The following is a 14410-nucleotide window of genomic DNA, read 5'->3' on the forward strand; positions in this document are numbered from 1 at the left end:
AAAGCCACTAAATAGAAACTAACTACTATTAAGACAGACATCATATTTTCATAGTTAGGAAGACCTATATAAAGACATCACATTTTCATTGCAAGGTATGTCATTCTCTTTAATGAATTTTACATACTATATTAGAGATTCCTGGGAACATAATTTCATGAACCACAACAAGGAGTTCACAATTTTTCTCCCAAAAAAAAACCTTCAATTAATGTCGCGAGAATTCCAAGTGCCTATGATGATCATAAACATAAAAAAAGAAGGCATCCAATCTTAAATTTCCAAGTTATGTGGTTTCTCACTTGTTGCATTGACCAATGTAACTACAGCTTTCCATAATTATAGTAACAAATTATTTATAAAAACAACTCATTGATCAAACTCAAAAACCACATGGAAATACTAACATCCCTCTTCTTACTGAACAAAGAAAAATTAAATGTAATGAGCAACCCTCAAAATTGGATGGGGGCTCAGTTTTTACAGTTTGTGAATCAATGCATGTTTTCTTACGACGGATCAAATGCAAGCAAATGAATAATCAACCAACTCACTCAATACAACCTTTAATTTCCATTTCAGCATGTGAATTTTATGTCCATCCACACGCCCTTGAATTGCAGAGGATCCTTTTTACTTTCGGATCAGTCCTTCCAGTGTGGCCATAGAATACATCAGACATGTAATATAATACCACAGGGTCCTCAACTGCAAAATAAACAACAGAGACAAATATTTTCTTTTAATTTAATTACAGTGAAAGCAAACTAAGATAATGCAATAAAATGATGCATACGTTGTTTGTAATGAATGAAAACGTTAAATGCCTTCGAATCCCCACATCAATGAAATGCTTCATTGTTCTTTATGCAGTACTAGAGTTTAGTTCACATCTTACCATAAAAAGAAGAAAGCACCAATAAGTCTTTTTTTTTTTAAATATAGTATTCATAGTTTAAAATTGGATCATTTTTACTAATTTTGATGAGCAAGAACAAAATCACAGATAAATGCATGCATAAAACACAACGAGATTGTTTCCAAATGGCTCCACCAAAATACCACCTTCGTGTGAGTTATGTTGAGGCTGCAATTAACGATTTTGGTCAATCTTCATGTTCATCTTCAGAATCTGCACAATAGAAATAGGGGGAAAACATATTAAGAATTAGCCTACAAAGCAAGGGCGTTTAAGAGTAAAAGGGACTGAAAAAGGATATAGTTCTTTGAAACATCCCATATCGTCACATTCATCATAAATCAACCTAGATGGTGCCAGTGTAAGTGTAATTAAATGTAAATTCTCATGCCAGAGACTGATTTCCCACTAAACAAAAATTGATTTAAGTCCTATCAAGCATGCAACTTAATATTTGTTCCAACATACCAGATCGAACATCCTCACTGATCTGACCCCTTGCTTGGATTTGCTTAACAAGCATCCGAAATATCAGGACCCACCAGTAAATATGGAGAACAAGCAAGCAATACAGAAGTGTATTGAACACATAATAATAGATTGGACCGTCCACTGGATGCTTGCTTTTGTCCACAGTCTGCACAACTTCATAACTGAAACAGAGAGAGAAAAATGAATGGATAATTTTGTGTCAAAATAGCTGATAACGTTGACAAACAAACAAACAGATCAAGTACAACTCAACTCAACTCAACTCAACTCAACTCAGCCTTTATACAAAAAATTTGGAGTCGGTTATATAGATTCGCTTTTTCCACTCTAAACGATTTTGGATTAAATCCTCAGAAATGTGTAATGCTTCTAGGTCATGTTGTACTACTCTCCTCCAAGTCAATTTAGGTCTACCCCTTTTTTTCTTTCTATCTTCTAACCTAATGTGCTCTACTTGTCGAACTGGAACCTCCGTATGTCTATACTTCACATGACCAAACCACCTCAATCTTCCTTCTCTCAACTTATTCTCAATTGGCACCACTCCTACCTTTTCTCTAATACTCTCGTTACGGACTTTATCTAGTCTAGTATGACCACTCATCCACCTTAACATTCTCATCTCTGCAACTCTTATCTTAGACGCATACGACTCCTTCAGTGCCCAACACTCATTACCATATAATATAGCCGGTCGTATGGCTGTACGGTAAAATTTTCCTTTCAACTTATTAGGAATATTGCGATCACATAAAACTCCCGTAGCACGTCTCCACTTTAACCATCAGACTTTAATCATATGACTATCATCCTCTTCACATCCCCCATCTACTTGAAGGACTAAGCCGAGATATTTAAAGTGATTACTTTAAGACAGTACCACTCCATCCAAACTAACTCCTTCCCTATCACTAGTTTGGCCTTCACTAAACTTGCAATGCATGTATTCTGTCTTCGTTCTATTTAACTTAAAGCCCTTTGACTCTAGAGCACTTCTTCAAAGCTCTAACTTTCTATTGACTCATTCTCCCGTCTCATCTATCAGAACAATATCTTCCGCAAACATCATGCACCAAGGAATACTCTCTTGTATATGTTTCGTCAATTCATCTAAAACTAATGTAAAAAGGTAGGGACTTATAGCTGATCCTTGATGTAATCCAATTGAGATAAACAATTACATAAAATATTAGCTCATGCATACATATCCTTATATGAGAGAGAGACTTTCTAGGTGTAAATCCTTATTCAACATTTAACCTCTGGATTGTATGTGGAATCAAGGAAATAGAATTGTATCCTTTTATCATAAGCAAAATTTGTATATGCATTGAGGTCCTTATTAAAGGGCTTACAGTTCTACCGTGTTTTAAAATGCAAGAAACATTTATATATTCAAGACAACAATATTGTGGTGCATCTACCTTCCTAATCAACATATTCATTAACGGTTAAAAAAATATCAACATATCTATATCTATATCTATATAATAAATCTATATCTATATTAAATATAATAAAACATGTCTCAAAATGAACTTCACCAAAACGTGACAATTAGTGTTTTATTAGATTTTTTCCAATTTGTCCAGTTTGCCCTTATTCCCTTAACAATTTTACAACATCAATTGATAACATATAGTGACATGTAAATACTAATAGACCTATAAGGTATTTAATAAAAAAACATTATGACAATAGTTACAATAAAAACTAATACTATGCAAACTAAATGTTATAGTTATAAATTATATAAACCAAAGCAACTTTTGATTTTCCACTATAATTATAAAATCATGTAATTAATTTTTTATAATAAAAAAAATTACACAATAGTTATAATTTAATTAATATTAGGAAAAAATTAAAAGTTATAGTTATAAACTATATAAACCAATATCAAATATCAAAAATCAAATTAGTCACCTCCTAATACAAATAGAAGATAAAATGTCCAATCAAGATTTCCATAGTATTAGTTTGATAGTTCAATTTTAATGCTGATAAACAGTTCAATTTTAAGACACCAATTTTGGATGAACATATAAGAACTAAGAAGTTTGATAGTTGATATATATTGTGCATCAACTTTTACGAACCTTGTACTCCAGAGGACCCAGAATGGAAAGTAAATGAGGCGCAGTGTGATCCAAGACAAAACAAAAATAATAAATGCAAAGCTAGCCATCCCTTCAGCACCACTATATTTGGACATCTTTCCTATCTCCAAAAGTATATCACTAGCATCATGAATAGCTAAAACAACTGAACCAACACGGGCAAACCTGCAAGCAAGAAACAAAATTGGAATGTATGAGAATTTATGCATGATCCTCATATGAATCTAAAACATTGTGCTATTGCAGCCAACACATTCTATAGACCTTTTGCATAAGTGTCATTCTTATATGGATGACATAGTTATGACTTGCTACAGGTAAAACCATCAAAACTTCTCCAGAGAATTGTGATTGACAGTATATTCCAACCTACAAACAGAACCTGACCATAAAATACCTGAATATGTAAGACAACACAATGAGAATGACGGTTGCAACATGATGGCTCATGGACACTCCAAAGTCAGAACGCCTTGTTTCCCAGAATATCAGAGCAAATATGGAGTATGTGTAAAATCCAGCAGCATACATATACAATGCTTTCAATTTTAACCTGAAATTCATACACTAGTCACTCTGTTGGGTTAAAAAATGTGACAAACCACACTGCTCAAAGAACAAATAAATAGAGGGATGGAGAGCTAAATCAAACAACCATATCTATTCAATATATAATTGAAGATCTTACTTCATTTTTTGGTCTGGCCAAACTTGACTTCCCGGCCCAACCCAAAAGTACTTTGTATTAGTAAACCAAGGCTCACTATAAGTAACAGTCAAAGCTAGAATCTCTCCTGAAAGAAAATATAGGCATTTCCAAGCAGACTCCTTGAATTTTCGTATCTTCTTCTTTCTCTCATCTGACTCCACATCCAGTGTCTGATGGCCCCTTCCAAAAATTAATCGTCTTGCCACTTTCTGTAACATGCATAGTCACTTCAGACTGACCTAACAAAATACTTAAGTGAACTAGGAGAAAGAGAAGACAAAGGCTGAGGAGGGGGAAAAAGATAACGATAAAAATAAATGAAAAGCACAATATGAAAAAAAGTCATCCTTATTCACATTTCTTAGTTTATGTAGTTCATCAGTTATTGTAGTAGAGGATTTAATACAAATTAAATTGTAAAGGAACCATGTGGCAATTTCATAAATCCAACTCAGCATTGGGACAAAAAGGAGGGGGGAGGGAGTTTATATGCCTCTCTGGAAAGAACCTACGCTTTTAACTGCTTCTTTACATATATCCAGAGTAATTAAGAGACAGCTTCTCCTACTTCGTTGTGAAAGCTCAATTTGAAAACATGACTAGAGCATAGTCAATCCAAAACCAAAATTATATAAAACCAATACATTGATTATTACTCTCAAGGCTAAGTGATCTTGTTTTTCCCCAGGTTCATTACCCACATGAACTTTATAGAGAATAGATAAGTTCTACTAATAGCAGAACGGCTTGTGTTCTTTTCGAAAACAAAATGTAAAAAGGGGGCATGACCAAGGTAAGGTATCACTGGCAAGGAATATACAGGAAAAGCTAAAACATGACAAAGCAAAAAAAAAAGATGCTTCTTATTTTACTTGATATGGTCTAAGGGTTTAACCTGATTCCTACATGAGGAGCCAGTGTGCATGGATCACAGATTTCAACTAAAAAGTTTCCTTCTGAGACTATCAGACTAACACCTTATCTGAATATTTGGAAAGGCTTTCTTCTTGTGTTATTATCTTGTGCAGTTGGAAGTAGGTATATAAGAACCGCATACTTCTTCACTTTAACTTTACCCATCCATCCTCTAATTGATTTTCACATGTTAACTCATAATTTCTAAAAATCTAACTTTGCACCATAGCAGAATTTCATGGAGTAAAGAGGCCTTTTTTTTTTTGTTAAAAAGGAAACCTTCTAAATTATGAACGCATCTTCACAAAAGTAGCAAGTACCTTGAAACTACAACTCATTGTTGCTATATCTAGAAGGAACTCAATTTCCATTAAGCTAATATTATGAAAACAAAGACCATATGATTACCAATAAGCTTTAGCTTCATAGTACTAGAGTCGTCTCAAGAGCTATGAGGTCTCGAATTCAAGTTCTAGTTAGAGCTAATTGTACTATATATATATATATATATATATGATTCATGTGGGAGAGAATCTACAATGCAAAATCCAAAGGCAACTTCCAAGTGTGCGGATGTACTAGCCAACACCCTGCCCTCACTCAAGAATAGACAATAAAACAGCCACCAATCAAAGGAAAGAAAGACTCACTTTTCCAATGGACTCTTTTGATAATTTCACATTCACAAAATTATTTCTACAATTTATGCAATGATCATGTCACAAGCACAGTTTAGAGGTCAAGTAGGACTGTGATCAAGCCTCATCAACAATGATTATACGCTTATAGCATCATAGCATCCAATGATGTGTTATCATAATAGCAACAATTAACTCTTAATCCTAAACTAGTTAAGGTTTGCTTTATGGATCTTTTTAATTCTATTTGAGACCAATTCCACATCAATATTAAAAAATTGTAAATCTTTTGATACTAGTTCACTCCACATCATTTTAGGTCTCTCCCTTTCCCTTCTCACTCCTTCCACCACCAAATTATCCTCAATTGTGCTACTTGCATTGTTCAAGATTAAAGTTTAGTTGTTATTATTGTTGTATGTGCTACGTGCACTATCTGATAGATATGATCATTCCTAATCTTATTCATAATTGTAACACCAAACATTCATCTTAACAATGCAATTTTGCCACACTCATCTTGTGCATATATTATACCTAGATGCCTAACATTTCACTTTGTTAGGGGATCCTATAGTCCTTTAGCACACCTGTCACACTCCTTCATTTCATCCATTTTGTTTTGATTCTATGAATTAGATCCTCAATTATTACTTCGTTCTTCTAAATGATAGAATCTAAATATTTGAATTGGTTGCATTTTGGCACTAAAACTCCATCTAATCAAATCTTACATTCATTCATTTTATGAGAGCTAAACTTACAACACATATATTCCATCTTACTTCTACTTAGCCTAAAATTCTTACTATCAAGAGTCCTCCATAACTTCAACTTTTAGTTAACTCTTTCACTAGTTTCATCTACTAAGATATCATATTGAACATAGCTATTAAAGGCGCGCCTCAGTCTCAAGGCTCACCAGGCTCGAACCCTAGCGCCTTATGCGCCTAAGTGTGCGCGTTTGTTCCAGGCACAAGATTCTAGAAAGGCATGCTTTTTTTATTTCTATCTTTAACGAGCACTTTCATTGGCAAAAAGGACAACCACTTAAACTCAAACCAGCAAACCCAATTCAAGATATATGCCAAAGGAAAAAAAAGAAAAGCATCACCTTTATTTGATTTTTATGAACTTTTTAAATTTTTTACTTTTGCGCCTCACCTCGCTCAGGCGCGCTCTTGAGCCTTGCGCCTTGCACCTAAGCTCTAGGACTCCTTGGCGCCTTAGTGTGCCATGAGCCTTTAATAACTATGATCTTGAATATAACTAGTTAGTTCATCCATAACTAAGACAAACAAGTACGAACTTAAAGCAGATCCCTAATGTAAACCCACTATTATAGGGAACTCCTTCGTATCTCCTCCCAATGTTCTTACACTTGTAGCCGCCCCTTTATACATATCCTTAATGACATTTATACATTTGAGATTGATTCCTTTCTTCTCTAGCACCCACCAAAGAACTTCTCTTAGTATTCTATCATATTGATTCCTTTCTTCTCTAGCACCCACCAAAGAACATCTCTTGGTATTCTATCATATGCCATTTCTAGGTCAATGAATATATGCGAAGATCCTTATTTCTCTCCCTATAAATTTTCATTAATCTTCTTAACAAAAACATTAGATCGATTGTAGATATGTCAAACATAAAGTCAACCAGTTCTCTGATACCTCAATAGTGTCCCTAGGTTTGCATTCAATCTCTCTTTCCTATAGTTTCATCATGTAACTCATCGGTTTAATATTCCGGTAGTTTGTACAACTTTGGACGTCTCCTTTGGTCTTAAAGATAGAAATCAAATTGCTCTTTCTCGACTCATTTGGCATATTTTCAAATTTTAGTATGCCATTGAATAGCTTAGTTAGCCAAGTTACTCCAACCTCCCCAAGACACTTCCACACTTCAATAGAGATACCATATGGCTGTATGCTCTCCCTATCTTCATACTCTTCATAGCCTCTTTAACTTCAATACATTTGACTTGATTTAGATCTCCAGCCCTATTTTTCTTTAGCCATGCTAGTTTGTAAATCTCCTTCTTCCCCTCCCATGTCCCCAATTTTTGGCACAAATTTGTTAGAGATTTACCACTAGTCTCGATAACAACTTTCTTAATTTTTCAAAGGTATCTCTATCTTTTGTCATTGCTAACTTTACATACCATTCTCTTTTCATCTTAATAGTCTTTTGAACCCTTCACTCCACCACCAAGACTCTCATGGGTGTGGTCCTCCACCTTTGGATACACTTAGTATATCTATTGCTACTTTCTTAATGCAGCTTGCCATCACCATCCATGCAGCATCAACGTTATCGACTAAATTCAACGTTATCGACTAAATTCAATATACCTTCTATTAAGAGTTTCTCCCTAAAAGCCATTTAATTCATGCCTTTTAGGTTCCACCATCGAGTACCAGATTGCATAAATTCCTTTTCTTTCTTCACTTTGCTCTTTAACTTCACATCAAACAACTAGCCTATGCTGAGCAGTTAGAGTTTCACTAGGGATAACTTTGCAATTTTTACATAGTCTATTTGGCTACATGATTCCCTTTTCTTGAAAAAGATGTTTACTATAACCAGATCATAAGCCAAAGTAAATTCTAGAATGTTCTTCCCTTCCCCGTTCTTACTCCCATATCCAAACCCTCCATAACAAAATTGTCAATACTACTACTCACATTTCCATTCAAATCTCCCCCAAAATATTCAAGGAACTAATTCAACAATCAATTGTAGACTAGTCAAGCTACAATAAAGAGCCTAGTTCTCCATTTTCATCCCAAAAAATCTATCAAAGTCAATTTGGGAAAATTTTAAGTCTATCATACAAAATTTCCTGCTCATACATAGATGGAAAAGACAACATACAAAAAGCAACAATCAAGGCATAATCAAGAAGAGGTTAATTTTTTTATCAAAATCATGTGTTGTTAGCTTAATGAGCAGCATCAACCATGTGTACCATTGTTTACTAGATTACTCAATTGAAACCAAAAGTACCGATAAATGGAAACTGCAGACTGAGTAGAGACATTTTAGAATAAAAAGATGTATGATTCTTAAGGGTAAATGCTGATTATCGAAGTGCTTCTCAAGTCTCATGCAATAAAGACCTTTAAGCTACCAATAAAAAGCTAATCTGCCCAACCCAACCAGTTAAGGTTATCTAAGTGTTATTTTGCAGTGAACTCTGAAAATTTGCATTATATCTTGATCTTTTCAATCCAATTCTCATTTTTGGTCCTTATCATTCTAAATTTCACAAGTAACATCCAATTCCAAAGTTTCAGTTTAAATTTTCATACTAGCATCAAATCATGCTAATGAATGAATAAATAAATGAAGGAACAGTATACCAAAATGTCAAACTGATACAACTCACTACCAATGTCCCAACGCACTAAAACAAACACAACAAAATATACAAAACCTTAAATCTTAAATGGGTCAATCAAAGAACCGAACAACCCAAAAAGAGCACAACACAAACATTTAAAAAAAAAAAAAAAGAGCCATAAGTGAACGAAATAGGAAAAATTTTATCAGATATATATATATATATATATATAAAAACATATTCACATATATCTCATGCATGAAACAAAGTACCTGAAATACAAATCTATCGAGAAAGAACCGAACTGAGGGGAAGAACAGAACAAAGAAAGGTAGAACAATGTAATCTTCATAAGCAGGGTAAGACTCATGCTCCCACCCAATTAATTTCACGTAATCCATGAAACCCATCAGGGATCTTTTGCTTTCGATAGATTGAAGAATTTCTCGAGAAACAAACAAGAAGTAGAGCTTCTTGTAAATCTCATACACGAGCAGAAAGAAACTTTGGCCTTGAACCCTGTTTCTAAAAAATCAGAATTTTACCCGTCTTAAAATTGCAACCATTGTTATAATAATAAATAAAAAATTCTGCTGGTGCGGTGATTTGGGTTTTTCAATTTGCCCCTTATTTTTCAGCTATTTCCAAATATTGCCGCTTTTTTTTTTAATTTTTAGATGAGATTACCCCAGAGCCCTAGGCTTGCGTATGGCTGCGGTTGATTTGACATTCACATAAAGCCATGAGATGATTTTTCTATTTTATAAAAGCTCAAATCGTCAATTTAATTTTTTTTATTTAAATTAATTAAAAAATTTTAATTTAAATTTAATATAATTTAAAAATTAAAATTTATGAAATAAATTTTTTAATTTAAATGAAAAATTAAAATATTTAATTTTTTAATTTGAAGATTAAATTTTTTTAATTTTTTAATTTAAGTTTAAAAGTTAAGAAATTTAATTTTTTGATTTTTTTAATTTTTGAGTTAAATTAACTTTAAATTAAAAATTTTAAATTAAATTAAATAAAAATTAAATATAAAATAAATTAAAATTTTCTACTTAATATAGAGATGTAGTTAAAATTTAAGTATTTTATAAAAAGTATTTTTTTTTTAATATAAAAGCCCATTCCCATAAAAGAGTTGCGGAATGCAAAGAAGGATCGAAAAGGATCTGAGCAATGTAATTTGAAGCCTAACCTAGGGAAAGTTATACAACAACCTAGGTGTACCATATCATCAGGTGTGATGTGATACACCTTATCAACAACAATACGATATATTATATATATTATTTAATAAAAATTAATTTTATTTTTATGATAAATTTTTAATTTATTTTTTTATAATTAGTGTATTATTATTTATTTAATCTAGTATACTAAATTATGTCTGTGACTTAGTGCACTAGGATTACACAATAATCTCCCCTAACCTAGAACCCAGCTAGCTAGCCCTCACTTGCAACTAAATCAAGAAAACCAATACTGCTAAAAAAAGATCTAATAACTTGCCTCAATACTTGAACCAGCAATGGGTCAAGGGCCCAAACCGAAAACCAAAGGTTTTAGGGCTTGACTTGAATGTTGAGGATTTGAATGCCATGAGCAGAAGTGCCGCCGCTCCCTATCATTTAACCCAATTGAGCCCATCGAGGAAGAACCGCATGAGGGCAATTGGATCACCGGCCAAAATGCGTTCACGTATAGTAGGATCCAAAAAAATTAAAAAAAAAGAACCATTGGCAGAAGACAAAACTAAGAGAGCCAAGCACAACAAGGCAAGCACATAAGCAGCACTTGGAGGAGATCAAGATCAAACAAAAGAGAGGAAAAAATGAGCATGTAGTGGAGCTCTTTAGCTCCTAAGGCCATTGAGCCACTGGATACCTAAATGTGGTAATCGTAGTGTCCCCAAGAGAATACTACACAACCAAAAAAAACCCACTCCATGGCTTGATGAAGCAAGGAGACCAAGAAACAGCACCAATAAGCCTCCCTTGCATGTAGATGGAACTATGACCAAACCAATGAGACTCTGACCAAACCAATGAGACTCTAGGGAGTCCATGCACAGCTGGATACCCAAGAAAAACCATCCAAAGCCAAACTCTAGATGCAGAATAAAGATGCATTCTTCAAGGCGACCACGGATCTACCACAAAAAGAGTCGATTTCACATTTATTTATAGACAACCAACCCACTTGTAAGCACGGAAGGCAACCCACACCAGGACAGCGGACAGAGGTCCTCTTACCCTAATGGGTAGAAGGAGCTCCTGAACCAGTAGAAGTCGAGGCCAAACCTCCGAAAAAAAGAGAAAAACTTAAGAGAAAAGTTTCTCTCCACTCAAAGAGAGAGAGATAGTCAATTTCAAATAGTAATTTTAATTCATATAATTTATAATGGTAGCTTTATATTTTACTCATTGTTGATAATTAAAAAAAAATTATAATATGCATTGATGCTTAACGTTTTTCATTAAATCACACTTAAATTTTAGAAATTTTAAAAATTTAATTGTATTTCAATTTAAATTATTATACTGTACAACATTCTAATTTTTTATTTTTATTAATATTAATATTAAATTAAAAGTACTGATTTTAAAATAGTACAACTTGTGAAAAATGTGTTTAAAAATAAATATGAGCTTTAATTTTTAAGAATTCTTTTCAAATAAAGAATTTGACAAAGAAAATTAATTATATATTTTGTTAAAATTGATAAGATTTTACTTTAAGTTATGAAATATATTTACAAGAAAATGATGTGATTAATTAGTTTAATTGGTACTTTTATTAAGGAGTTATTTAAGGAATGTAATATTTTTTATATCTTCCATTATAAATATGGATTCTCACGTTTTATACTAAGTACAAGTAAATAAAAATGTAATCTTTCGATATTCATTTCAATTCTCTCATTTTCTCTTCTTTTTCTTTTTTTTTTTTAAAAAAAAAAACTCAATATATATATTTTTTTTCAAATGAAAATTACTATTGCTCCACTTGGACCCCAAAATTCAATGTTAGGACAAAGTTGATATTTGGTCCAACCCCACTTGGGGGAATTTGCTACCTTTGTAACGCTACAAGTTACAGCTCAAATGCGAGAATTACTCTCTATTCTCTTTCTTTTTCTAGATAAGAAGTTCTGTTTTTCTTTTTTTTGAAAAATTTTTCTAAAAAACTATTCCAGTTTTTCAATAAATGAGCAGATGCTAAAACTCAAAGCCAGGGAAGATGTGCTGTCTTTGTTTTTAGACAGGATACCTAGAGCTTGCTCTATGTTTCCTCCGTTTTCAGTTCAATATTTTTTGGGTTGTTTATTGTTTACTTTCTGAAACCAAGAATATTGGTTGGCTGTGTTTCTATGAAAAGTATGTACGTTGAGTTATGGCTCATATTAGTTCGAGATCATTATTAAATAGGGTTATTATGGTTAGACTATAAGCTTATGCTCATTTGTGATACGCGGCCGTTCATAAATGTAAGCCATTATTATGATACCATCTACATCACCATGTGTGAATTATTAATGACTGTCTAATCCTTTCTATGAATTGAAAGGTTATTATTTCAGCTAAAACGATGTCTAGTGGTCCATAGAAGCATGCACAACATTAAACACACCATGAAACAATTTCAAAGAATTGTCAAATCTTTCAAATGAATTCATTATACTGGATTATTGGCATTTTATGAGAGTATGCAACATATCATGTGATTATAGTTCTGTAGCACCTAATTTTTCTTACAAAATTTATGTCTAGGAGGCACAAATTCAACTGGGTAGGTATCGAAAGCAACACCCATGTCTCTAAACCTACTCTAGCTAATTCATTCGATTGGTTAAAGTCAATATCATCAAACAGTATTTGGTTAATACAAAAGTAATTGGAAGAAACTTCAGTTTATGCATAAAACAGAATAGGAAATTACGTAACTTTTAGTCTTAACTGACTCAAATAAATTATAATCAAGCTAAATCGATATCAACTCACTGATATGCCGCCATTCTTTAGTTCTTGTTTCTCTTGCTCAGCTTGATACTGGAAAATTGGTTGTCATTATTATCAGCTATCAAAATTAATAATCGATATCATGGCCAGTAAGAATTAGTCAGCTAATGATAATGATAATCAGAAGCTATTTTTTCTCCTCAAACATCCAATACAAACTTGGTCCACAATGGCAACTTGAGCAAGAAAACAACGGAACCAGTGAAGGATACTCGTTTTGCCTTGTCTTATTGGGATTTTGGAAGCATATCTCAAAACTAAGAGAAATGATGCAGATGGTGAAACAGGTATTTAACTCGGTGCATGTGCTCTAATGGTTGAAAAGAAAACTTCCGTTGGAAATCCGTTCACAAATGGAGCCCGAAAACAAAGGGAGAATCATAACACAATCCCCCGAAAGGACAGGCACCCAACAAAGCTAATGCTGTACAAGGGGCCTGTCCTCCTTTTTTTTTCTTATTGCTTGAGCGTCTATAAAATTTCACAAAGAAGCCTTGTTTAGCATTTGCATTTGACAAAATATAAACTTCTAGTTTATTTTTTTGATTTCATTGCATTAGAACAACTTCTCAGAATAGTTGCTTTCAGTATGATATTTCCTTGATATCAGCTTCCATGTAACACTAGACATAAACCTACTTTATACATGAGACTGAAAACAGCAAATGATAACAGCAGAAACATAATTCCATCCAACCTTATACAAAATGCGAAAACCCAGTTGGGTCCTCTTCAAAATTTTTCCCAGGAAAAGGCTGCCCTTTTTGACGACAAGACAGAAAATTAAAGGTGTGAAATAAAAGCTTAGTGAGGCTAATGTTCTATCCTATTTGAGAAAATGTGTCTCACTTTCTGGTTTTGGAGTGGGCCTCGCCTGTATTGCCACTCGCAAAGCTGCTTTTAATTTATGAAATGCTCAGAGAAGTAGAGGTTGTATTTTTCTGGTGAAACTTGAAAGGTCTGATGACCAAGTGAGCTGCATTAGTTCATGATATTCAAGAACTTGGATTTTTGTCCCATTCCATAGCTTGTCCTATAGCAATTCAAGCCAGAGAAATAATGGTGTTAGGATTGACTGACGGTGAAATTTGCCCACGGCAATTCAATAATGAAGGTTTCATGTGCAGTATCAGAGGGGTCTCTTTACCCCATGTGGGGGATGATACTTGTCGTTAATGGTCAGAGAGACAAAGATATAACTGAACTCCCAAAGGTGATATTGATAACTATAACTAGATCA

At 33.4% G+C, this 14410-nt stretch overlaps 2 protein-coding genes across 4 annotated transcripts in view; both read right to left on the bottom strand.

The window, feature by feature from the left end:
- Positions 1 to 14410, bottom strand: part of LOC110660717 (uncharacterized) — a 67190-nt gene that overhangs the window by 3219 nt on the left and 49561 nt on the right. The window lies entirely within an intron of this gene.
- LOC110660720 (ASC1-like protein) lies at positions 252 to 9721 on the bottom strand. Of its 3 annotated transcripts, none has more exons than XM_021819103.2 (7): positions 9415 to 9721; positions 4220 to 4449; positions 3929 to 4084; positions 3511 to 3696; positions 1388 to 1572; positions 1066 to 1132; positions 252 to 708 (listed from the first exon to the last, which is right to left on the bottom strand). In XM_021819103.2, the coding sequence occupies exons 1-6, from the start codon at positions 9550 to 9552 to the stop codon at positions 1107 to 1109; spliced, it is 921 nt and encodes a 306-aa protein (XP_021674795.2). In that variant the 5' UTR covers positions 9553 to 9721; the 3' UTR covers positions 252 to 708; positions 1066 to 1106. The 3 variants fall into 3 exon arrangements, with proteins under 3 accessions (XP_021674795.2, XP_021674798.2, XP_021674796.2); XM_021819106.2 differs by having other exon boundaries at positions 4220 to 4474; positions 9415 to 9554; XM_021819104.2 differs by having other exon boundaries at positions 4220 to 4479; positions 9415 to 9553.

This window comes from Hevea brasiliensis, chromosome 13 (genome assembly GCF_030052815.1).
Source record: "Hevea brasiliensis isolate MT/VB/25A 57/8 chromosome 13, ASM3005281v1, whole genome shotgun sequence".
Classification (NCBI taxonomy): Eukaryota; Viridiplantae; Streptophyta; class Magnoliopsida; order Malpighiales; family Euphorbiaceae; genus Hevea; species Hevea brasiliensis.